Source organism: Dermacentor albipictus, chromosome 6 (genome assembly GCF_038994185.2).
Source record: "Dermacentor albipictus isolate Rhodes 1998 colony chromosome 6, USDA_Dalb.pri_finalv2, whole genome shotgun sequence".
Taxonomy (NCBI): domain Eukaryota; kingdom Metazoa; phylum Arthropoda; class Arachnida; order Ixodida; family Ixodidae; genus Dermacentor; species Dermacentor albipictus.
The window spans coordinates 82,077,236-82,100,728 of record NC_091826.1 but is presented as its reverse complement, the minus strand read 5'-3'; the positions used below and the strand labels follow the sequence as shown (position 1 = coordinate 82,100,728).

At 47.1% G+C, this 23,493-nt stretch overlaps 1 protein-coding gene across 2 annotated transcripts in view; it reads right to left on the bottom strand.

Annotated features, from left to right (window-relative positions):
• Positions 1–934: 934 nt before the first annotated feature.
• LOC139061245 (proline-rich protein 36-like) overlaps positions 935–23,493 on the bottom strand; it is a 35,624-nt gene continuing 13,065 nt past the window's right edge. For both annotated transcript variants that reach the window (XM_070540950.1, XM_070540951.1), the window contains one exon: positions 935–3,601. In XM_070540950.1, coding sequence (XP_070397051.1) covers positions 3,114–3,601 — 488 coding nt within the window. In that variant the 3' untranslated portion in view covers positions 935–3,113. The remainder of the gene's footprint in view (positions 3,602–23,493) is intronic.

Genomic DNA, 23,493 nt, shown 5'->3' with positions numbered 1-23,493 from the left:
AAGACAAAATGTTGATGGCTGCTCTCACATATACATATATATAGTTGAAGAAACAGAGCACACTTACGAAAATTGCATTTTTAATGGTTTAACGTTTCGGCCGTGGCACTGCCTTCGTCAGAATAAACGCAGATACAAGTACGCACCCGCTTTTATGGGCATACGCACGTGGGCATAATCAGCAGTGCATGCACGTGTACACTTGCAACTAACAGAAAAAGTGCAGCAGAATGTATAACTCAGGCACGATAAATGATATGTATGAAATATCATTATGATATCACGATGAATACACATGAAGTTACAGAATGACATCAAGTGCGACATGGCAAAACTAGCAACAAATTGATTTGGCATGATTTGTCAATGCTGTACAAGAACAAACACATCAAGATATGGCAGAAAGGCACGACATTTTTCCTACGCTTTCGTTGATACCAGATGAAACAGTGTTAAATTTATGAATGAGAAAGGATTCCCTTACTTCTCTATAATGGTGTGATTTGAAACCTGATTGTATCACTGTTATTCTGATGTTGTCAAACGTATGGCCTGGCAGTCGAACATGTTTAGATAATGGAAGGTGCGGCAAGCTGTTAACGTGTGCTTTCTGGTTGTTGAATCGGATACGAAAAGATGTTTCGGTCTGACCGATATACTGCATCTGACATACTGAACATTCAAGAAGGTAGATGACGTTAGTACTGTCGCATGTGAAGTCGCGTTGATTTTAATAGAAAAATTGGATGCTGTGCTTCTAGCAGTCTTTTACGTGGTCATATGTGTGCAAACTTTACAACGGAGCTTATTGCAGGGATGACAACCAGCAGGAGCAACGGCTTTAGTCTTCGAAGAGGTTACTAGGTCACGCAGGTTTCTAGAGCGGTGATAGACCACTCTTGGTGATTCCGTGAAAATATTTTAAGACGGTCGCTCTGTGTTAGTACGTTATAGTGATTCCTAAGAATGTGCGACACGTTAGGAATAGATGCAGAGTGTGTGAGCATAAGATTCGTTCGTGAAATAGGCGCCGATCCCTTGTCCGTGCAGATCAGTTCTTTCCGGTCGAGACAGTCGGCCCATTTAAGGGCATCGTCAATTATTTGGGAAGGGTATTTCTGTGCGATTAGTGCGTTACAAACCTGGTTACAGTTGCGAGTGAATTCACCGTCGTCCGAACAAATTCTTTTGAACCGGACAGCTTGGATATAGAGAATGCTCGTTTTACAATGTTTGACATGGCTGCTTTAGAAATGCAGATATCGCTGTCGGTCAGTGGGCTTTCTGTAAAGATTTGTCGTTAAGTTACCATTGCCCAGAGACACCGAGACGTCAAGGAAGTTCATGCTGAGTGATGAATAGGAATGGGAAAAGGAAATTGCCGGCGCGGCGTTGTTAAAGTCAGTAATGAATGAAACAATTCAACTTCACCATGGTGCCAAAATAGGAAAATGTCATCGATGAAGCGTTTGTAATAGAATGGTTTGAGGTCACGAGTAGCGAGGAAGTTCTTTTCTAACATGCCCATAAAAATATTAGCATAATTGAGGCCTATTTTTGTACCCATGAAGGTACCACTAGTTTGAACATAAGTTCGCCGTTGAATTCAAAGTTATTAAGTTCAAGAATTAGTGTTAGAATTTTGCCAAGGGTAGAATCATCGATCGGTTTGTCATCTACAGAGTGGTTATATGCCTGGAGTACAGACTGAATCCCACCAGTATGGGGAATGTTCGTGTACAGCGATGCCACGTCTAGTGTGACTAGAAGGGCATTACTAGCCACTTCCTGTCCGATATCGCTGACTTGCGTGTCCCAAGCAAAGTCGCACATTCTTAGGAATTTCTATAGCTTACTGACACAGAGCGACCGTCTTAAAAATATTTTCACGGAATCACCAAGAGTGGTCTATCGCCGCTCTAGAAACCTGCGTGACCTAGTAACCTCTTCGAAGACTAAAGCCGTTGCTCCTGCTGGTTGTCATCCCTGCAATAAGCCCCGTTGTAAAGTTTGTACACATATCACCACGTCAAAGACTGCTAGAAGCACAGCATCCAATTTTTCTATTAAAATCAACGCGACTTCACATGCGACAGTACTAACGTCATCTACCTTCTTGAATGTTCAGTATGTCAGATGCAGTATATCGGTCAGACCGAAACATCTTTTCGTATCAGATTCAACAACCAGAAAGCACACGTTAACAGCTTGCCGCACCTTCCATTATCTAAACATGTTCGACTGCCAGGCCATACGTTTGACAACATCAGAATAACAGTGATACAATCAGGTTTCAAATCACACCATTATAGAGAAGTAAGGGAATCCTTTCTCATTCATAAATTTAACACTGTTTCATCTGGCATCAACGAAAGCGTAGGAAAAATGTCGTGCCTTTCTGCCATATCTTGATGTGTTTGTTCTTGTACAGCATTGACAAATCATGCCAAATCAATTTGTTGCTAGTTTTGCCATGTCGCACTTGATGTCATTCTGTAACTTCATGTATAATCATCGTGATATCGTAATGATATTTCATACATATCATTTATCGTGCTTGAGTTATACATTCTGCTGCACTTTTTCTGTTAGTTGCAAGTGTACACGTGCATGCACTGCTGATTATGCCCACGTGCGTATGCCCATAAAAGCGGGTGCATACTTGTATCTGCGTTTATTCTGACGAAGGCCGTGCCACGGCCGAAACGTTAAACCATTAAAAATGCAATTTTCGTAAGTGTGCTCCGTTTTTTCAACTACCTATGCACCGGACCTACAGAACTATTCCTTGTATTATATATATATTAGAGAACTTGGGTCACTGGATACGTGCGAAGGTATGCGTCCGAACACACAACTTACATTCCCACAATTACATAACAATTAAAATCATTAAAATTTCATCCAATAATGAATTTCCCACCACCGAATTACATAGGCACCATCCCTTGAATGCTAATCTCATTAATGTACATAGTCATCCGTAAAGGATGCGTTCTGCCTGATGCTTTTCCAAATTGCAGATCCATCGACACCAGGACGAACTCGATGGAAACCGCGAGGCTACCACATGCAACAGACACAATCACTGAAATCACTGCTGAAAAGATGCATCACTCGATCGGCGGATAGTCTCGTTCCAAAATCTCAATAACGTTATCTAAAACCCAAGAATCGTCTTCGGCAAAAGGCTCCGCTTCCGTAAAGTTGTCGGGCTCGGTGACATCATGGAGATGGTAGGTCATTGGCGAGACTGGGTATTCAGCACGCGGTGGCGCTGGCGTCAGTTCCTGCGGTCGAAGCGGCGGTTCGGCTGGCCTAGCAGGGCCGGCCACATTCACTTCCTCTCCTCCTCCTGGTGGTCCAGCACTGGCCTGTGGTGCTCGTGCTGGTTGTGCTGGTGGCGAGAGCTTTCTCGGGCGGCCGCGCTTCCGTCCTCGCGCTGTCAATGGCGCGGAGCTTCGCGGTGAAGGCTGAGGAAGCAGCGAGTCATTAGGCGAACTGTAGAGCTGCTTCCCCGACGGTGCCGCTGTGATCGGTGGCGTCGTCCAAGGCTGCGACACTGGAATGTTCCAGCTTGATGTTTGTACGAGCTGCCCACCTGCGCACATTGAGCGGTCACCACTGGAACGTTACTCAATCGCATCACCATTGGTTGCACTGACAAGGAAACGAAAACGTATCACAAAAGCCAAAGGATATACGATGAGCATAAGACGTTAGAGCATTTGTTGGTGGCATTCATGAGCACAGTTGACGCTGGACAGTTTCGTTCGTGGCCCTTCTGCGATGAAGTTATAAGCCAGGTTTAGCGTTTCAACTCGTTCTTTAAGCGCAGTTTTCCTAAAGTGTAACAGACGAGGCCTTCGCGTTAAAATGACAATTTTTGCTGGTTCGCCTTCATTCCAGTGGCAGACATAAGCAGTTCGCTTCAATCACGAGTTAACTAAATACGTAAATAGCCTTTTAATATTAAACATCATTCCTGATGTATTAATGCTGAATTTGTTGTCAAGAACGCTAGGCCACGTCACAATATAATTATTGCATAAAGGATATTATGGTACTGTGCGCTACGTCAAAAATAGAAACAAGAATTAGCAATTATTCCAATTTTTGTTTACGTCAAGGCGAACCCTTTTCCAAGTTACTCAGTAAATTTGCACTTCAATTTAAGCCGTGTTCCACCTACTTCGAAAATATATGCGGGACCAGCAAGACGGCACGAAGAGCGACGTTTACGAAGACGACGTGGTCGGTGCGCTTCGTCTTGGCTACGGCTCATTAGCCAACGCGCTACGAAGTCCATCGTAGCCGGATTGAGAGAACGCACGAGCCGCAAGTGGTCGCGCCGCTGCGGGCCCGAGGGTTTTGAGAGAGAGAGAGAGACGGAGAGAAGTGGTTCTTGTGGGAAAGGAGGAAAGACTGGCACTATCTACTGCAACCTATGTGGGAGCACGGCTCAGTGGCCGCAGTGTGGGGGAGATGGGTTTAAAAGAAAGAGAGGGTAGGAGGGCCGAGCTCACGCTGCAGCTCGGCCTTCTCACAGAATTTGCCGAGGGATCAAATGCATGAATATAACTGCATTTCTATTGCCAAGGATGCTGCTAACGAATGCTTGGACGCTACGCACTGTCAAGACAAGTAAGATATGTATTTCTTTTTCATAAGAAAATATGTTCTTATGTCCCAAAAATTGTGCCAGAAATAACGGATATCAATGCTTCCGTGTTTTTCGTCTGTTTAATAAGGAAATATCACATGAACGTTAGAACTATACCAGTGCGAAACCAGCAAAGCAGTGTATACCATTGATATGATAAATGTAAAGGCCGTGAAATGAACAAGTTGAGGACAAATATTTCAATGAAAATTTGTCATTGAAGAACCTTGTTTAAATTTTTGTACATATGCAATGGCCAGGGAGAAATCTCAGTGACGGTGTTCTTCGTTCAAATTTACAGTGCAGGAGGAGCTGTCACCGGTCGTGTATTGTAATTGCGTCGAAATAGCAGTCGCAAGAGACATCACATATAAAAAGCAGCAGTTCTGCAAAATATACGTTAGAAATCCGAAGTACAATGGAATACACAAATGCGAAGATGAAGCCTGATAAAAAGCAATAAAGTGTCTCTGGAAACAAAGTTCACTGCGCGTATAAAAAAAACCTCTCAACAAGATATTTAAATCTACGTATAAGTATGCAATAAATCTATAGGTATCTAAGCAAAAGTAACTGTATACAGGGTGTTTCGGTTAACCTTAGCCAGAGTTTTAAAATATGCCGATACACTTTAAGACGACGCGACCAAGCCCATGTTGCTCACTTCTATATGTAGTGTGTCGCGCTATTTTTTGCATTTCGCTCAATTAGATTTTTAGTCAAGATTATTAAACCAACTTCTGAAGTAACGAAGCTAGGAAAAAATTCTAATTACAAGATTGCACAGCGGTTTGTAAAACGTCCGAATAAACAGTTTCTGTCTTTCTATATATCTATTAAGTATCAGTGCATTTCAGCTTACTAATGAAGCCCGCGAAGTACAAAACACCACGTGACATGCCCACTTGCGCGTCGTGATTACACTGCTCCCAAACGTTCCGCGCACATACACTCATAGGCGCGCTGCCGCTTAAAATTCGACAAGGCAGCGACGTAGGCGTTAGCTGTGCCATTTACGGGCCAGCGATGTGCTCCCCTCGCAGAAGTTCGTTATAACTTTAAGCCGACAAAGCTGTTATCGCTTGTTCTGCTCGAAGTAACAGGTCCGTCATTTCGCGATAGCTGTAAGCAAATTGAACATCCCTAAATAAAAAAAACTCAGTTCTCAGAAGGCTGCAAATGGTAGAATAAGAGTATCCTAACTGAACAGACGCAGCCTCACTAAATTTACGTTTATTTTTCATGCGCTTTCACAGCAATCACTCAGAGAGGTCACCTTCTGCAGCGATACAACACTGGGATCTTCTGAGATAGCTTGGTGTCGCTGCCTTGAGCATCGTCGGTGAAATGCTGTGGCAGTCTTCAGTTATCATCATCATCTTCATCAGCCTCGTTAAGCCCACTGCAGGGCAAAGGCCTCTCCCATACTTCTCCAACAACCCCGGTCATGTACTAATTGTGGCCATGCCGTCCCTGCAAACTTCTCAATCTTATCCACCCACCTAACTTCCTGCCGCCCCCCGCTACGCTTCCCTTCCCTTGGAATCCAGTCCGTAACCCTTAATGACCATCGGTTACCTTCCCTCCTCATTACATGTCCTGACCATGCCCATTTCTCTTATATTTACAGTTATATTCACCTGTAAGGCTTCTGGAGTCGTCCCTTCCGTCGTGTGTACGTGACCCTAATATAGCCCCACAAGGAAAAGTCAGGAGGGTTAAATTATGGGGTTTTACGTGCCAAAACCACTTTCTGATTATGAGGCACGCGGTAGTGGAGGACTCCGGAAATTTCGACCACCAGGCGATCTTTAACGTGCGCCTAAATCTAAGTACACGGGTGTTTTGGCATTTCGCCCCCATTAAAATGCGGCAGCCGTGGCCGGGATTCAATCCCGCAACCTGGTTGGTGCTCAGCACTCCAACACCAAAAGCCAAGAGGGTTGAGGTCGGATGACCTTGCAGGCCACGGGACAGGCTTGTTTCGCCCTAACCATTGCCCTGAGAAGGTAACATCAAGCTACGCTCGTGCTTGACTGCAGCTGTGGGCTGGGGCCCCGTCGTGCTAATACCACATTGCGTCAAGCTGGGCTAGTGTCATGTTGCAGCAGAAGTCTTCAACCGGCTCTTTGAGTAACTCACTCTTGAAGGTCAGAGTGTTGTTAGAAAACACTGGTCCAATGACTGTGCTATCATATATTCCGCACCAAACGTTAAAAGACCGCTGATAGTGATGGCGGGATATTCCTAGCCAGTGGGGATTTTGCTCGCTGCAATAGTGTGCGTTGTGGATATTGGCAATTTCTGGAAAAGTTCGCCTCGTCAGTCCAGAAACCTTGGTGAGAAAGTCAGAATCCTGCTCCTCCTGAATCAAAATTCAATTCGCCAAGTCAGGACCCTTTTGGAGATCCTTTGACTCCAGGCATTCATGCAACTGCAGGCGATAAGGGTGCCGTCCAGCTGTTTTCAAAATCATCCAGGCAGTTGAATTGGACACATCTAACTGTGCGCCACGCTGCACGTGCTAGCGTCGATTAGCCGCCATGAAAGATAAAACGTTGGAGCGAACCTCGCTATTTATGAGTGAAGCTTTCTGCCTCTTTCCTGTGAAGCTGCCGGCTTCCTTCAGCGACTCGTAGGTGTTGAATACTGTCATCGAGCTTGGTCGCGTACCCGGCTGCCAGCTTCAAGATATTATTACAGCCTGCCGTCCCTGTTCGCTTGCAGCTCCTAGGGCAAGGTCTGCTTTTTCCTAGTTGGAAAAAGGCATCACGAAATTGATCGCACTTTAAAACAGCCGATGCACAATAGTCTATTTATCGCTGTCTGGAACTACCATCTTTCATCACCACCACATCCGTCAGTCGCTTTACACAGCGCAGGAGATAACGGTTGCTAGCCTAAATCGAACAGCCAACGCTTGCGTCGCTGCCCTGTCACTTTTTAAGCGGCAGCGCACCTATGGCTGTTTGCGCGCAGAACGCTTGGGAGCAGTGCAATCACGACTCGTAAGCGGGCATGTCACGTCGTGTTTTTTTTTTTTTTTCGCGGACATCCGCAGTAAGCTGAAAAACACTTAGAAAGCAAAAACTGTTTATTCGGACGTTTTGCAAACCACTCTGCCACTTTCTAATTGGCATTTTTTTCCTAGCTTCGTTGCTTCAGAAGTTAGTCAATTAATCTTGAATAATTATCTAATTAAACAAAGTACAGAAATAGCGTGAAGGACTGCATATCAAAGTAAGGAACATGCATTTGGTCGCGTCGTCTTAGAGTGCATCGGCATATTTTTAAACTCTGGCTAAAGTTATCTAAACACCCTGTATAACGCGTCAAGCAAGGCAAATAAGCACGTTGTGCAATCACAGATTCACAGATCACAGAACACCCGGCGTGGTTGCTCAGTGGCTATGGTGTTGGGCTGCTGAGTACGAGGTTGCGGAATTGAATCCCTGCCACGGCGGCCGCATTTCGATGGGGGCGAAATGCGAAAACACCCGTGTACTTAGATTTATGTGCACGTTAAAGAAACGCATGTGGTCAAAATTTCCGGAGTCCTCCACCACGGCATGCCTCATAATCTGAAAGTGGTTTTGGCACGTAAAACCCCACGATTTTAAATCACAGAATCCTAAGGCCCGCCCACCCTCCCTCCACTCTCCCGATGCATCGCGCGAGACGGAAGGCGGCACGCTTCCTCCCCGCTTTTCTCCGTTGCGCACACAAGACTGGCCCACCATTGTCGGCTCCCCCCTCCCCCCCTGCACATTTACTCGCACATACAGCATGTGGCGCGTGCAGCCGATGTTATCGCCCTTGGACTTCATACGGAACATGACGGCGACTGCAGGTATGCGCCTGAGTGTCCATATAATTGATATCGCAACAATATAATAAGAGTATCCGGCAAATGAAGAGTGTTGTGGCCCATTACTTTTCGTAAAAGAAGTAACAAAATCGAACTTTCTCCATGCGAGAATTCGCTGCGCCGCAATAATGTCTTTCTGTGTGCGGGGGGAGGCGGGGGTGGCATCGAAATGACGAAACGCAAAGGAAAGTATGTTGGCCACAATCGAATGCCTACCTGGGGCACCCAATGTAGCTACCCAAGGAATATCGAAGAAAACCTGAGACGCATAGTCCACAGAGAAACACATGTATGCTGCTCGTTAGCCTACACTGGCGAAATAAAAGACTTTCCGTAGACGTTGCGATAACATCGAAATGATGGTGATGCCCTTAAGCGAACGCGTTGCAATCTGTCGGGTCCCCATGCACAATGGTGGCGGCGAAGGACCAATGCTTCTTTTTGTCGTCTGCTAGCGAGAAAGCGTTCAAAACTCTCCGAGGCCAAAATCCACTGGGCCAGAGAAAAACGAACGCGCACCAAAGTGCGCCGCGTGGTTGTCAGGGCAACACGGGAAAAACGCATGACCTCTGATTGGCTCTGGCAGTCCGCGGGTAGCGAGAACAATAAAATTGAAGAGCCTCAATGTGTCCTCACGAATAAAAGTCAAAGTTGAATAAAATAATAAGAACACAGTTACCTTTGCTGGCTTTAGCGTCATCACATGAATGTTGTGGCGCAGGTGAAAAAAAATGTTGATATTTTTTTTCTTTGACATGATGGCACAAATGAACCATCACAACGCTTCGTCTCATCGGACCTCGATGTGTGCTTTGTCAACTTGTCCGATAGTGTGTTGATTTGGCTCGTCTCATTGTATGGTCCGATGTGCGACTTTAGAAAAGTCAATGCAGCTTTAGCATCAAATGTTTATAAGAACAGTTAACTCACAAAGATCCGGAATTGAAAATGTAAAGCACGACTTTGGAAATGTCAATGTACCCTTCACATCAAAAGTTTGTGACCTTTATATCCATAAAGTTTCGGAATTGAAATCCATGCAGTCCGTAGATACCGCAGCCTCTGCGAGATGCCGCGACGAGCCCACTCGCCATCAAAGCGCCCATAAAACTTTGTGCTCAGTTGGGGATCTTTGCGTTATGTAACTCCAGGTGCGTGGGAGTTGCCACGAAAACCAGCCCGAGTTCACAATCTTCGTGCCGAAATGTCTTTCCGAGCGTAAAAAATACATTCTAGATGAAATCCAGAATGATTTTCGGCGCCTGGAGCCGTTTGGTCGGCGGTGCATCACAGCCCGAAAAAATTTCGGGGGGGGGGGGGGAGGGGCGACTGAAGCCCCATGCCCCCCCCCCCCCCGGCTACGCCCCTGGCTGGAGCGCTTACCTTTGTACTCACGCGCAACAGCCCAAAGGGGATATAGAATGGCAGAAAGAGAAGACAGAGAATGCGTAAAATCCAACGCCGTAACCAAATGGGTGTTAACTGCATCTCCACTTTTCGCTCGTGGCAGCTTGCATAAATGGTAGTATCGCGTAGGAAGGGAAAGGCGCCGTCAGAAAGCATGCTTCGTGTGAGGCCACTTCAGTAAAGGAAACGCTACTACTGGACATGGCAACAGTTTCGGACAAACTGTAAAAGCTTTAATTCAGGGTACGGTACAAATTTCTGCTATTTCTGAAAAAATAACCACCGTGCAAGTTTGTCGATGCGGACAACTGACACAGCGTGTGCAGACACAAAGCGTCATTGAAGCACCGACGGAGTGAAACCAACAATACGCGCCAGTGGCTGTCCAACAAATCAACACTCAAGTCACGATGCGATACTTCGTGTGAAGGAATGGCATTGCTAATGTTATCAATGGCGCGCAACAATGCCTTGAGAAAACATGTCTCGCTTAGTGTGTACTACACGTAGACAGGAGGTATTCAGAGACCTGGGTTGGGAAGAATTGGGGATAAAAGTTAATGGAGTAACTTGCGATTCGCTGATGATATTGCCTTGCTTAGTAACTCAGGAGACCAATTGCAAGCCATGCTCACTGACCTGGAGAGGCAAAGCAGAATAGTGGGTCTAAAAATTAATCTGCAGAAAACTAAAGTAATGTTTAACAGTCTCGGAAGAGAACAGCAATTTACAATAGGCAGCGAGGCACTAGAAGTCGTAAGGGAATACATCTACTTGGGGCAGGTAGTGACGGCGGACCCGGATCATGAGATGGAAATAATCAGAACAATAAGAATGGGCTGGGGTGCGTTTGGCAGGCATTCTCAGATCATGAACAGCAGGTTACCATTATCCCTCAAGAGGAAAGTGTATAATAGCTGCGTCTTACCAGTACGCACCTACGGGGCAGAAACCTGGAGGCTTACGAAAGGGGTTCTACTCAAATTGAGGACGACGCAACTAGCTATGGAAAGAAGAATGATAGGTGTAACGTTAAGGGATAAGAAAAAAGCAGATTGGGTGAGGGAACAAACGCGAGGTATTGACATCTTTGTTGAAATCAAGAAAAAGAAATGGGCATGGGCAGGACATGTAATGAGGAGGGAAGATAACCGATGGTCATTAAGGGTTACGGACTGGATTCCAAGGGAAGGGAAGCGTAGCAGGGGGCGGCAGAAAGTTAGGTGGGCGGATGAGATTAAGAAGTTTGCAGGGATGGCATGGCCACAATTAGAACATGACCGGGGTTGTTGCAGAAGTATGGGAGAGGCCTTTGCCCTGCAGTGGACGTAACCAGGCTGATGATGATGATACGTAGACAAATTCAGGTGCTGCACGAAAGGCAGCATTTAGCTATCTATGCCGTCAACATCACCACCAAATAGCGCCAACGAACGCAAACAGAACAGAAGGATTCACTTACATCGATTCCCCCAGTGCGTGGGACCGGCATAAATTTTTTTCTCTTCTCGCTTTATTTATTACTATAAATTAACGGTATATGCCTGAGCACGATAGTTTCTGGGCTTTCGTAGATCTGCTGGGCCGCCTACTTACAGTGATTTGTAGAAAGTACTCTACTGTATGAAGACTCAATTCCATGGCAGCTTTACAAATGAGACCTTCACAAACCGCAGCGCGGCTTCATATTTCGGGCGTGAAGCGGGAAATCTAAAACCGGAAATCGCCGTCAGATGGCTTCACAGATAAGTCAAGCGGGGTGACATACATAAAGCCTGTTTGAAGTCAGAAAAGAACAGAGCAAAACTGGTTTCCAGGAAAGACTCAGGAACATGGATGAGAAAATTTCGGCAGAGACACTCAAGACTGGTTACGTGTGGGGAACGCGAAAGCATTATATCGTTTGTAGATCTCGGAACTGTCCTGAACACGCTCATTTTATACACTCATGACGTGACGCTATCACCTCCCCGTTGGATGTGCCGTCACGCGCGCACTAGGCCTAACGTTTAGTCAGCCAGACGGCTGCGACGTGACGTGTGCAGTGACGCACGCACTAGGCCTAACGTTTAGCCAGCCAAATGGCTGCGACGTGACGTGTGCAATGACGCGTGCGCTAGGCCTAACGTTTAGTCAGCCAAATGGCTGCGACGTGACGTGTGCAATGACGCGTGCGCTAGGCCTAACGTTTAGTCAGCCAGACGGCTGCGACGTGACGTGTGCAGTGACGCAGGCACTAGGCCTAACGTTTAGTCAGCCAAATGGCTGCGACGTGACGTGTGCAATGACGCGTGCGCTAGGCCTAACGTTTAGTCAGCCAGACGGCTGCGACGTGACGTGTGCAGTGACGCACGCACTAGGCCTAACGTTTAGTCAGCCAAATGGCTGCGACGTGGCGTGTGCAATGACGCGTGCGCTAGGCCTAACGTTTAGTCAGCCAGACGGCTGCGACGTGACGTGTGCAATGACGCACGCACTAGGCCTAACGTTTAGCCAGCCAGATGGCTGTGACGTGACGTGTGCATGACGCACACACTAGGCCTAACGGTTAGTTAGCCAGAACCATGGCGCCATCGTGGAGTCAGGAAAAGCGTGCTCGTATCGCATCCCGGAGGCCCGTGTTCGATTCCATCCCCGAACGATATGTGCCAAATTTTCTTTTCAAAGCCATTAATTTGCTTTATTTACAGGAATCTCACAGAGAAATTTGACGTCAATCCGAGTATTGTTTGACGTGTTCTTACTCTTTGCGCCATCGGCCAGTTTTGGTACCATCTTTCAGTCACGTCGAGTACGACAGATTCTTGCGTAATCGGGCCTAAAATGCTTTCGCATTGAAAAAAATTGGCGGTTAAAGCGCACAAGCATCCTTACCTCACAAGCGTGTGCACGAAATGGAGAAAGAGGTCAAGAAAGCTTGGCAGCGCAGCAGTTGAAAGTGTAGACAGACAACGCAGAGTCGCCAAGAAATGCACCATAGAAGCAGCGAGGGCAAAATATGTGCAAGGGACGAAACAAACAAACAAATAAAGCTCATAGAAATTTGCAGTAACGGCGTGAAAGTAATTAAGAGAGAAAATTCGTGCGCTAACACGAAGGACAAATGCTTTGCTCTTTGAGGCCCGAGCAGGCTGCCCGAGAGCAAAAACATACCGGAGCAAATACTATTCGCAACTGGATGAGGTTTTTGGCCTGCTGGAGACGCTCAGCCCATCGTAATTGAATTGACGACTATTCGCCCAGCGAGAACTGCATAGGGAATGTTCACCTTTCAGAAGAGTTGGGATTGAAATCAGACGGAAGCAAGCAGTCCACGGCCGACATAAGCAAAATACGTTTTCTGCATAGGGAGAAAATCCGAGAAGAGATTGATAGAGCTGAGGTTGTTACAGGCATAGGTAATTGCGCAAGGTAGGGATAAAGGTTTTTGTGAATAAGAAACCGAACAAGTATAGCGATAAGCAATATGCTAAACTGCAATTGATGTAGTAAAACATGGTTAGCTCAAGTGGGCTAGGTGCATGTCTACTTCTCGTGTCCCCAATACAACGAGGAGGCCAATAGAAATCATCATCGCCGGGCTCCAGTCAGTTCGGTGCAAGGGTAGAAGGCCACACAACCATCATGTTGCGGAAAGCTATTAAACGCAGAAAGGGCGAACTATCACAATCAGCAGTGATTGGACTCTGATTTCGGCAGCAAGTGCTTCTGCACGCGCGAGTGGTGCCTGGTACCACGAGACCACCACATTAGCCTCCGGTGACGTAAAATGTGTTTTGCCTGACGTCGGACGGCATGCTATGCACTATGAGAGCGTTGTTCGAACTGCGCGCGTGACAGCGGAATTGTGATAATTTTGATAGCTTTCTTTTTTTTTGGAGGAGGAAGAAGACGAAATGTTTCTCTTGCAGAATCGAATGGAATGGAATGGAAAACTTTATTGACCCTTTTAGGGTTTTAGCGGGTCGAGGCCAAAGTCTTCATTCTTGAAGCTTGGGTCCTCTTCAGCCATGGATGGGCCCCTAGTCCAGGGCTCCACTGAGCCGGGCCGCCTCGCACGCGTGCGCTATTAGAGCTCTTTGAGTCTCTAGCTCGCGGCTGGTGAGCCAGCTCTCCCATTGCTCCGCACTTGGTGTTTTGTGTTTGTGGAATGCCTGGTTTCTTGTACACTCCCATGTAATGTGATATAATGTTGGTTTAGCTCCAAACCACGGACAGGTTGCGCTATACTGCGTGGGGAACATCCTGCTTAGTATGTGTAAGTTTGGGAAGGAGCCCGTTTGCAGTCTCCGCCATCCTGCGGCCTCCTCCTTTGTTAATGCTTTATGTGGTGGCGGATATTGATATCTTAGACCCTTATAGAGGTTTAATAGCTCTGAATAGCTGTTCCCGCAGTTGATCTGCGGCCCCTCTGGGGCGGTTGACGTTCCTGCTCGGCTGGTCATCCCTCGAGCTAGGCAGTCCGCCCTTTCGTTGCCCCTGACCCCTCCATGGCTTGGTATCCAGATAATGTTATGTGTGGGTTGTCCCTCAGTGACTGGAACTCTGCTGAGGATCTTGAGCGCCGTGTTACTAATTCTGCCTCTTATATAGCTCCGGCACGCTTCTTGTGAATCTGTTAGAATATTGAGGGATATTCCTGTTCTATAACCTTCTTCCGCTGTCAGCGCGACAGCAATTTCCTCTGCCTCGGCTATGTTAGCCACCTCGGCCGTGAGTCCTGTGATTAATTCTCCTTGATTATTTACTACTACCGCTGCCGCGTTGTTTTTGAGTGCTTGTGAGTATAGGGACGCATCGGTATAGACTGTATTGTCCCGATGTCCCATCGTCTTTTCGTAAAACTACCCTAGCCTGTCTCCTACTCGCATGGAGGTTTGTGTCCATGTTGCGAGGGATAGGTTGTATGCGTAGTTTCTTTCTTAGTGGGTCTGGTATATATTGTGGCCCTGCTACTTTGTGATTTTTTTACTTCCCGACCTAGCTTTTTCAGGAGCGCCCTTCCCTTTGTTGTATTGCTGAGTCTTCGTACTTGTGCCTTGAGCTGGCATTCCCTTAGTTCTTCAAGAGTGTTGCTGATTCCAAGTTGCATGAGTTTGTCGTTGCATGTGTTCCTTGGGAGGCGGAGAGCTGTTTTATACGCTTTCCGGAGGATGGTCTCCACTTGCTCTTTTTCGGTTTTGGTGATTGCATGGTACGGCAGTGAGCACGTGACCCGGCTGACTATCAGGCTGTTGACCAACCTGAGTGTGTCCTCCTCTTTCATGCCATATCTCTTGTGTGCTACTCTGCTAATCATTCGGCCCACCTGTCCTGCTGCTTTGTTTGGCAGGCAGATTGTGCGGCTGCATTTCCGGCTTCCTCGTAGCCACATGCCGAGGATTCTAATCATCTTTCGTTGCGGGATGTTCTGTCCTTCTAGCCTTACTTCGAGCGGGGCATAAGTGGGGTGTCTGCCCACCCTGAGGAGTTCAGATTTCTCCGTGGAGCATCTGAGGCCTCCTTGCTGTGTGTATTCTTCGATGCAGGCGGCAGCTTCTTGTAGTGCCTCTTTTCGCCCGTCTCTGTGCTTTTCTGGACTTCTCACTGCACCTGTGGGGTCTAGCGCCCCTTACATCACGGTGATGGATGTACAACACCCCGAGGTCCCTCCCGGTTCCCGTTCACCCACGGACATTGGTTCGGGGAAGCTAGGAAATACGTCAAGTGATAGCGAGGATAGAGAGCTGTACGCCATCAAGTGACGAGTCCTCGGAAGACAGCCTTCGATTTGTGCAATACCGCAAGGCCAAACGAAGAATTATCAACGGATCTTCGGCATACAGCTAGAACACCGTGAAAACGGCGCCTCAACGATGGCCTCACTCCATCCTGTTTGTGCCACAGAACGCTACTGACAACATGCGCATCCTCAACAGGCAAGCACTCTCCGTGTATCTAGAAAACAGAAGTGCGCTTCAAGTACTGGACGCCCTAAGTTCGGTGCTGGCAAACCTTGAGTAGATCATGGCTCCACAGCTACTGTCTTTTACGGATGAGGTCCGACAAGCAGCTATTTTTCAGTGGAACGCCCGCGGACTCAGAGCGCACCTTTCGCATTTCCGTCGCTACGTGTGTGCCAATGTTTCCCATTATCATCATTTGCGAGCCGAACTTATCGAACACGACCAGGCTTTCTGGATATGAATTTTTTATGTCGTCAACTGTTGGTGAAAATAGTAAGGTTTTGGTGTTTATTCGCCGTGAGCTCACCTACATTCATCAGCCTACACCGCCTAATGGCGATAATCAATATATATGCCTAAACGTAAGGAAAAAGAATTTGGCCTTTGCTCTTGTGGGTGCCTGCCTATCTCCGTCAAGTCGATTCGATCACAAAAGACTACGAGACATCCTTTCCTCAACTCCCAATCCCTGGGTCATTATTGGAGACTTCAACGCCCATAACACACTCTGGGGAAGTCCGAAGATCAACTCGAGAGGCAGAGCTGTTGTATCTTTTGCCTCCAGTAATGAACTTTGGCTGCTGAATGATGGAAGTCCTACGTTTTACGTGGCTCCACATACAGCAGCTGTCTTCACTTCGCTTTCGTCTCATGAAGCCTTGTCAGACGTGCGGGTGGTTTGCGGACATAGAGACGAATGGAAGCACATACGTCAAGATCAGAGGATTGTCCCCTTCCGAAATACGGGATACGATCCAAAGAGTGGACTGGCCTAAACTTCAGTAAATCATGGAAGAACACTGCGACGCCAATCCATCTTTCGACTTGGAAGAGGCAATCAAGAGCGCGGTGCAAGACACTATGCGTACTCTCACATGCTCTTCGAAACTGACCGAATTTGATGTGGAACTAGAACGACTTCGAGCAATCCGATGACGTGCTGAACTAAGATACCGACGTACGAAGACAATGGACGATTTATGGACCGCCAGACGCACGCAAAAGAAGATCCAGCGCCGATTATACAAGCTCGAATCGCAACGTTGGACTGCCTTCTGTGAGTCGCTAGATCACGCAAGCCTTTAGCGCAGCTATGGAGAACGGTGCGCGGTCTCCGGACACTCCCCTTACAGCGATTCCCCTTCAAGGCTCTTGCCCTCTCTCAAAAGAGATCGGAGATTGACGTGGCAGAGGATTTCTGCGCCAGATTATCCGGCCAACTCACAGCTACCAACTCACAGCTACCAACATTCCATCGCCTTCGAGTAGCCCGCCACCACGTGATTACCGCATGGATCTACCATTCTAAATCCATGAACTTAAGGCAGTATTAGCTTTGTGTAGCCGCACATCAGCGCCAGGACCTGACCGAATTTCCTACCGGGCTCTGTATCACCGGGGGAGCGAGCGAGAGGTGTTCCCTTGAGTTGTACTTGCAGAGATGGCACGATGATAGCTCCGTATCAATAGATACGGGGCTATCTCTCCATGCGATCCTTTTTTGTAAGCACCGAGGAAGGCCATACTTGTCTACATTATAGCTACCGCGGCGTCCCCCAGGGCGGTGTACTTGGCCCTGTGTTATTTAATCTAACCCTAATTGCTCTCCTTTAGCACGTGCTAACCACAGTCCAGGCTATCAATGTCGTCCATTTGCATATGGTATCAATGTCGTCCATTTGCATATGGACGTCTGCAGTAACACGCCTACAGTTGCGAGCGAGAATTCATAGAGCCGCCACCCAAACTGCTATCTACCTCCGTAATCGAGGCCTGGAAATTTCCTCCGAAAAATGCGCACTGGTGCCATTTACGCGCAAACCCATGACAAACTACAGCGTAATGATAAACGACCAAATAATATGACGGGTTCCACCGTACAAGTTTCTAGGTGTCATAATCGAAAGGGACTTGTCATGGAGCCCTCACGTATCATACGCGAAAAAACAGTTGACAGGCATCTAGCTGCCACCTGTTCGTTTTTTTGCTGGCAAGACCTGGCGAATGTCGACCAGTGCCATGTTACAGCTGTGCAGGGTGCTTTTTCTGGGATTTCTGCAATAGAGCTTGCCAGAAATAACCAACACAGGTAAAACGAATTTACGCACAATACAAAGTCTTCAGGCTCAAGCGCTCCGGATCTGTCTAGGCCTGCCTCGGAGTGCTTCAACAGTGTGTGTGTGTGAAAACTTTTATTGTCATGAGGTCCGGAGGCTCGACTTCTCAAGCCAAGGCGGGCCGCTCCCACGTTGGCACTGTCAGGCCAAGCCTTTCAGCGGCTACGATAGCAATCGCTAGAGACCACCTTGTCAAGACCCACATTGAAATTGAAGTGCTCAGGACGCATATCCTTATATGCGTCCTGAGCACTTCAATTTCAATCTAGCCAGGACTCCTCGTCACCATTTAGCCTCTCTACCAGCGGACAGATCACACACATCTTTCAGACAAACGATAGCCGCATATGATGGATCATTGCCAGCTTGCTTCACTCCGGCTGCGAGACCTTCGATTCCTCCATGGTGCCTCGCTCAGCCAAAAGTCAACATCACAATACCTGGCATCTCAAAAAAAAAAGCTGATCTATCATCACCTGTCCTTACACAGCTCACCCTACTATATTTGTGCAAGAACTACCGTGACTCTACGCACATTTACACTGATAGATCTGTCCTTCCAAACAGCTTGGGGGCGGCAATCGTCATACCAGCGAAAACTGCAACAATCAAATTTAAGACGACCCGCGCGACAACACCGACGGTAGCAGAGCTCGCAGCGCTCTTTACTGCGCTTCATCACATTGGTGATGAACCGCTACACAAGTGGGCGGTATTCTGAGATTTGAAGGCGGCGCTGCAATCTCTATATACTGTCCCCTTTATGTCGCGGACCGCACGAACTAATATTTCATATTACAGAGACGTTACACCATATAAGTGATGCAGGCCATGAAATAACCTTCCAGTGGCTTCAAAGTCACTGCGCGATTATCGGCAATGAACGGGCGGATCAAGTTGCCCGCTCAGCCCATACTGAGGAGCGCCACGTCCCAATTCCTCTTTCTAGAACTGACGCAGCACGGAAGCTCCGCCTACTTGTTCGGCAGTGCACGCCGTCGCAATGGAACGAGCCACATTTAAGAAATACGCGACTGTACTCACTTCGTCCCACATTAAGTCTTCGAGCGCCATCACAGCTTCGCCGTGGAGACGCCACGCCTTTATATCGACTGTGGTTGGGCATTGCCTTTTCTAAAGCCTATGCGTTCCGCATAGGGATGACCGACACCGCAACCTGTGACCACTGCGGTCATGAAGAATCGATTGACCATATTTTGTGAGCCTGCCCGAAGTGCAGTCCACAGAGGGAATGCCTTCGCCACGAACTTGACCAGCTGGACGACCAACCGTTATCGGGAAAAAGAAGTTTACACCACCGAAAGGACCTACAGTCACAGAAGAAGGCCTTGCAATCACTATAGCGCTTTTTGCGATCTACCAGCCTTTGTAAACGTCTTTAGCTGGAAGGCCTCTAGCGCGCCTGTGCCTCCGTGTGTGCGTGTATTTTTTAACGTTTTCCTATCTGTCCTCTTTCTAACCCCTATCTCCCAACCCCAGTGTAGGGTAACAAACTAGAGACTGATATCTGCTTAACCTCCCTGCCTTTCCTCTTTATCTCTCTCCCTTGACAGTTTTTTTTTGCAAATAAGCTTAGTCACTTGAGTAGATCCTTCTCGCTTTAGCAAAGTTTCCAATTTATTAGTGAACTTGAAACAACTTCATCGTTGGAGATTGCAGAGACGCGACTTCCCGCGTCTTCACCCGCATCGGCCCATTGCGCGTTTATATAGAATGGGGAAGTTGGATCACTCGGGCGAATGATCCATATGGAATCCCACGCCGTGGGTACAGCCCGCCGTGATTGCTTAGTGGCTATGGTGTTGGGCTGTTGAGCACAAGGTCGCGGGATCGAATCCCGGCCGCGGCGGCCGCATTTCGACGGGGTTAAAGTGCGAGAACGCCCGTGCGCTTCAATTTAAGCGCACGTTAAACAACCCCAGGCGGTCCAAATTTCCGGAGTCCCCACTACGACGTACCTCATAATCAGATAGTGGTTTTGGCCCGTTAAACCCTATAATTTATTTTTTGTTATTTGCATACATATAAAAGTAAACGCCCAAGAGTATTAATTATAGGTGCTTCTTCAAACCAGTGGAGCACTACCGCTTTAGAATGCGTGATTTAAGAAGAAAACTTTTTATTGGGAGAAGTAGTGCCACCCCCCTCCCAGATAAAAGATATAATGTATAAATATTTTTTTTGTAAATAAGCGACATTCAACGCACACTGTTAGCAGCCAGCACAGTCACGGATCGTCGAAATCTGTTCTACACACCGATCAAGTACAGCAACTCTTTGTACATACGTGAAACGTCACGATTGCCAGCGCAAATCGACTAATCGCTGGTGTGCTCGTCTACGTGCAATCTGGTAAACCACTATCCGTGTCCAGCGCGCAATCTCATTAGCCAAGGTCTTTGGCTACAGAATCGGCGAGCAACGTGTGGGAAATTGTGGATACATGTAGGCGCGACTAACGTCCATGCCTAATAAGCTTGCTTCCTTCGATATAAGTAGCGACACCTTCCTCCTCCAGCCCATCGCTGCCAGTGTCGTCGGCCTTCTACACTCGCAAAACTTCGCATGCACACAACTTCGAGTACACCCGCCGTGGTTGCTCAGTGGCTATGGTGTTAGGCTGCTGGGCAGGAGGTCGCGCGATCGAATCCAGGCCACGGCGGCCGCATTTCGATGGGGGCGAAATGCTAAAACACCCGTGTACTTAGATTTAGGTGCACGCTAAAGAACCCCAGGTGGTCGAAATTTCCCGAGTTCTCCACTACGGCGTGCCTCATAATCAGAAAGTGGTTTTGGCCCGTAAAACCCCATAGCTTAAAAAACTTCTGGTAGTCCACGGCCGTTTCTGCATCGCGATAGATAACGCGGAGCAAAGAAAAGTTTAAAAAGACAGACCGGAAAAGGCATTGCATTGTGCTGCCAAGACCAAGGGCCGATTTGTGTGCTATCGGTGGTCGGCGAAGCGCACGATGAGTGTTAGATTTGGCGGCATCTTTTTTCGGCGATCTGCAATCTGAAATACCATTGTTAGCGTGCTTCCTTGTCAGCGGCTTTGGACACGTCAGAAATGACATGGCGGACGGAAACAACTTCCAGCTGGAAATCCAGGGCCAACGAGGCTGAGTCCGAGGCAATTCGAAGGCTTTTCGCTACATGGCTGCTTTTTTAAGCGTTTGCAGAAAGTTTAGGCACGTCTTGCACCGATCGACAACTCCTCGCAGTGGTTCGCAGCCAATAAAATCACAGAAGACGAGAGCGCAATGAAATATACGGGTGTCAGTGTCGTGTGCTACAGCGGTTGTCTGTACCAGACGCAGGTTGGTTCTCCCGAAACATTGGGCTTTGTGGCAGCCTTGTGAGGCTGCGCGGAGGAACGCGAGGGCTGAGAAATAATGCGACAAGGGTTAACGATATAGCATACGGTGGCGATGGCAGTCTTCAGTTGGCAGCAAAAAAAAAAAAAAACCATGAATGGTAATAGCGCCGTATACCGCGTTCGTCTCCTTGCAATGGAGGTGTTTGGAGGGAAAATTAAAAAAAGCTGCAACGATTGTACGCTGTATAAAACCCGAGCGCTTGGCCGTAAACATTATATTGAGGTCACGCTAGCTGCGATGATGAGCAAAAGCTTTCTTAACAAAAAAGACCCGTAAGAACGCTCGATTTAAAATAAACCGGAAGTAAAGGACACTGGCTTCCCCCCAATACGACATTCCGCCCAAGAAGGTGGAATGTGATAGAAGTTGCACTGCAAAGCTTTCTCTGTTAATAAAAATGAAAGTACTGATGCCTCGTAGACTGAAATGCACCTGGGCGTGGGAATGTCATCTTTCCACGCTTCTCAAATGTCCGAGGTCGTAGACTGTTCGGAGAACAGCACAATACATCAAGACGAATGGCTAACAGTTAGCGCCGCTGCATAGCGAAATAGAGACCACGTCATTTGGAGAGAGGATTGTAGCGCAGCTAGAGAAACTCTACCTGCACTAATTACACCCTAAAAAACAAAGTGGTCGCAGAAAGTAGTACGGAAGTGATCGGTGCCCCTCTAATCGCGCTCATCCCCTACGCACGAACGCTTTCGAAATAAAGCAGCGGTGTATAACGACGAGGACAAATCGTGTACTTGTGCACAGCGTTGTGTAGCCTGCACAGAAGTTTCTTCGTTAGTACGAAGCCTGGGATCATAGAAACACAGGTTTATAACATCGCCGTTTATTCTTGAAGCAAAGCTTCCGCTGCCTACTTCTCTGAGTGTGGCATGGCTGCGTGGCTGCTGGGTTGGTCGATATCTCGCTGGAGTGGCTTATATAAATTTTACATGCTGACCAAGGGATCGCACATTTGTTTGGGTAACCAAAAGATAATTTTCTGGATAAAATCTGAACATTTACTTCGGCTAACCGGCATCGCCATAGGACACCCACCTGTTAATTAAATTCTTAATTGTAGTTAAGCCTCCTAATTGAATATTTAGCTCGCGCCCAACTTCAATGCCGCCTTTTCAGTTACATGCAAAGCGCAGGTACGCTTTTATGATATAACCACTGATCCAAGTTTAATTAAATATGCTGCATTTGAGAGTAATGGTTTATTCCTAGTGACTATTAGAAACGACATTTTATTTTAGGCCCCTTAATGTTTTAAAATATATCTTCAAAAATATTTCTAAGCTTCAAATATATAGAAGCAAGAAGTTTACAAATTCGTAGCTCTGCAAGAAGAACAGGCATCTCAGGTCTGTAAACTGCATCCGTTAAGGCATCCGAAGCGGACGAATTCTATATATTAATTTATATCTAACGTGAATTCGTTACACTGTTTACAAGTGTTTTGCAAAAGTACTACTCACGTGTAAGCGGTCTGTTTGAGAGCCATGTGTAAGATATATGCTTTGTCCACTTTAGATGTCGTGTTAGATGCAATTTACTGGATTGTAATATCGTTTCTTATTGCTGAGTTAGAGTTGTAAACATGATAGTTTCGTTTTCTGAAACTTCGCGATCTTGATCAAGTCTTATTTACAACCTAAATCGAAAATTCACTACGCATAGTCACTAGTCTTTAATTCTATATTTTAACAGAATGGACAACTGGGCTAATTGGTTTACTTTTACCTTGAAACTGTATAAGCGCACTTTCAGATGCAATCTTTTAAATGCAACAAACCTAATCAAAGCTGGGTCAGTGGTTGCCGAGAAAAATGGTTCCCCCTTTCCCAGGTAGGAGCCCCCGAGCTGAAGCTACCTATTTACGGATTCTTTTATTTACTTTATAGTTTCTCTGATTTAGCCACTCAACACGTGGCACTGCGTGTGCATGCCCGTTCTTGACCAATCTTCCCGAATCGGCGCGTCCCACAACGATTTCTACATAAAATCAGCTAAACCAAACCAAACCAGCCTTTGCACATGCATCAAATAGGCATGAATAATGCAGCGGTGTCAGAACCGGCAGCAATTTGAAGAGCCC